Source organism: Merops nubicus, unplaced genomic scaffold (genome assembly GCF_000691845.1).
Source record: "Merops nubicus isolate BGI_N331 unplaced genomic scaffold, ASM69184v1 scaffold42888, whole genome shotgun sequence".
Lineage (NCBI taxonomy): Eukaryota > Metazoa > Chordata > Aves > Coraciiformes > Meropidae > Merops > Merops nubicus.
In genome coordinates, this window is record NW_008625882.1 from 3286 (window position 1) to 5786 (window position 2501).

The window sequence follows — 2501 nt, forward strand, 5'->3', positions numbered from 1 at the left end:
GCCTCCCCCAGGTCCAGCACCCATCTCCAGGTCCAGCACCCATCCCTGGGGCAAGTACCCACCTCCAGGTGTAGCCCTCCTTCCCCAGGTCCAGCACCCATCTCCAGGTCCAGCACACATGCCCAGGTCCATCACCCAACCCTGGGGCAAGAACCCACCCCCAGGTGTAGCCCTCCTTCCCCAGGTCCAGCTCCCGTCACCAGGTCCATCACCCAACCCTGGGGCAAGAACCCACCCCCAGGTGTAGCCCTCCTTCCCCAGGTCCAGCTCCCGTCACCAGGTCCATCACCCAACCCTGGGGCAAGAACCCACCCCCAGGTGTAGCCCTCCTTCCCCAGGTCCAGCTCCCGTCACCAGGTCCATCACCCAACCCTGGGGCAAGAACCCACCCCCAGGTGTAGCCCTCCTTCCCCAGGTCCAGCACCCATCTCCAGGTCCATCCCCCGTGCCCGAGTCCATCTCCTCCAGGAAGGGAGGTGGCCGAGGCTCCACGGTGGCCGTAGCGGCCGAGCTGCCCTCACCCCTTTGCCCGTCTCTCCCCGCCAGGCTCACGGTCCCCTCCTCCTGCTCCTCCCACCCCTCCCCGCGCAAGTGGCCGCCGGACCCCAACGGCACGGGCAGCGCCTCGGGCCGGGGCTGCGCGCCCAAGCTGAACGTCATGTTCATGAAGACCCACAAGACGGCCAGCAGCACCATCCTCAACATCCTCTTCCGCTTCGGCGAGAAGCACCGCCTGAGATTCGCCTTCCCCAACGGCCGCAACGACTTCTACTACCCGGCGTTCTTCGAGCGCAGCCAGGTGCGGCACTACCGCCCCGGCGCCTGCTTCAACATCATCTGCAACCACATGCGCTTCCGCTACCGGGAGGTGCAGCAGCTCCTGCCCCCCGACGCCACCAACCCCGCCTACCTCTTCGAGTCGTCCTTCCACTACTTCGGGCGCGTCGTCCCCCTCACCTGGAAGCTGAGCGGGGAGGATAAGCTGGCCGAGTTCCTGCGGGATCCTTGGCGCTACTACGACCCCAACGGGTTCAACGCTCACTACCTCCAAAATCTTCTCTTCTTCGACTTGGGCTACGACAGCAACATGAGCCCCGACAGCCCGCTGGTGGAGGAGAGCATCCGGGAGATCGATCGCCGCTTCCACCTCGTCATGTTGCTCGAGTACTTTGACGAGTCCTTGGTGCTGTTGAAGGACCTGCTGTGCTGGCAGCTGGAGGACATCCTCTACTTCAAGCTCAACGCCCGGAAGGGCTCCACCGTCTCCCGGCTGACCCCCGAGCTCTACGAGAAGGCCACCTCCTGGAACCTCATCGACGCCAAGCTCTACCGGTATTTTAATGCCACCTTCTGGCGCAAGGTGGAGGCCTACGGGAGGGAGCGGATGGCCAAGGACGTGGCTGAGCTGCAGCGGGAGAACGAGAAGATGAAGAGCATCTGCATCGACGGAGGACACCCCGTGGATGCCAGCGCCATCCAAGAGTCCTCCATGCAGCCCTGGCAGCCGCTGGGGGAAAAGTCCATCCTGGGCTACAACTTGAAGAAGAAGATCAACAAGAAGCACCAGAAGCTGTGCCGCAAGATGCTGACGCCCGAAATCCAGTACCTGACCGACCTGGGAGTCAACCTGTGGATCACCAAGCTCTGGAGCCGGGTGCGGGACTTCCTGAAGTGGTAGGGGAGGGTGGGCACTCTGCTCTCCCCGGGGAAGAACCTGGTGCTTTCCTTTTTCTTACTCGCGGTGTCTTCCGGTTGGACACGAGCAGAACCAGCTGGAGGCTGCAGCACCCAGGAGCAGCCAGAGGGACCCTCCGTCACCCTCCTGCAGAGCCCCAGCGTGGGCAGGAGCCTGTGGTGGGGCTGCCATCGCCCACGGGCAAGGAGAGCGGAGCCTCCGCCTCCCGCCCTGCCTCCGCGGGGTCGAGGAGCGGGGGCTTGGGGGTGACTTTGTCCAGCAGGTTCCACAGCTTCCTTCCCCGAGGAGAGGCCGGAGGAGGTGTTTGTGACAGCCGTGGCCTCGGCACAGGGGGAGCAGGACACCCACCCCCACGGCCCCGGCAGCAACGCGGGGTCCTCCTTGCCCAGGGGGGCAGAGCTGCCAGCCAGGAACCCAAACCTCCAGGGGCTCCTCAAATCACCCCCTTTCCCTTGAGCCCTGGTTCAGGGGCTGCGCATCGGTGGCGGCTGCACCAGCCCAGCGGGTTCCAGCCCGTGGGTGTGAGGAGTGCAGCACGTTCTCAGCCCTCCCACCGCCCTCGGTCCATGGCAGGCTGTGACCCAGAGCCAGCTGGAGAATGGAAAACCCACCCCAAAAGCCCTGGTGCCCACCAACGGGCTCGTGGTACCCGTGGGTGAGGGCGCTGGTGCAGCAGGTCCCCTTGCAGCCCCTCATCGTCCCAGTTAGAGGGCCCCGTAGCCCCAGTCCCTACTGGGACCATCCTGGAACGCCCATGGGGTCTGGTGAGAACTGGTGTGGGGAGGAGGAGGGGCACGGGATTTGG

General features: G+C 65.0%; 1 protein-coding gene across 1 annotated transcript in view; it reads left to right on the top strand.

The window, feature by feature from the left end:
* GAL3ST1 (galactose-3-O-sulfotransferase 1) overlaps positions 1 to 1678 on the top strand; it is a 3517-nt gene extending 1839 nt beyond the window's left edge. Inside the window, exon 2 of the mRNA XM_008945814.1 lies at positions 547 to 1678. Coding sequence (XP_008944062.1) covers positions 547 to 1678 — 1132 coding nt within the window. The remainder of the gene's footprint in view (positions 1 to 546) is intronic.
* Positions 1679 to 2501: the final 823 nt, after the last annotated feature.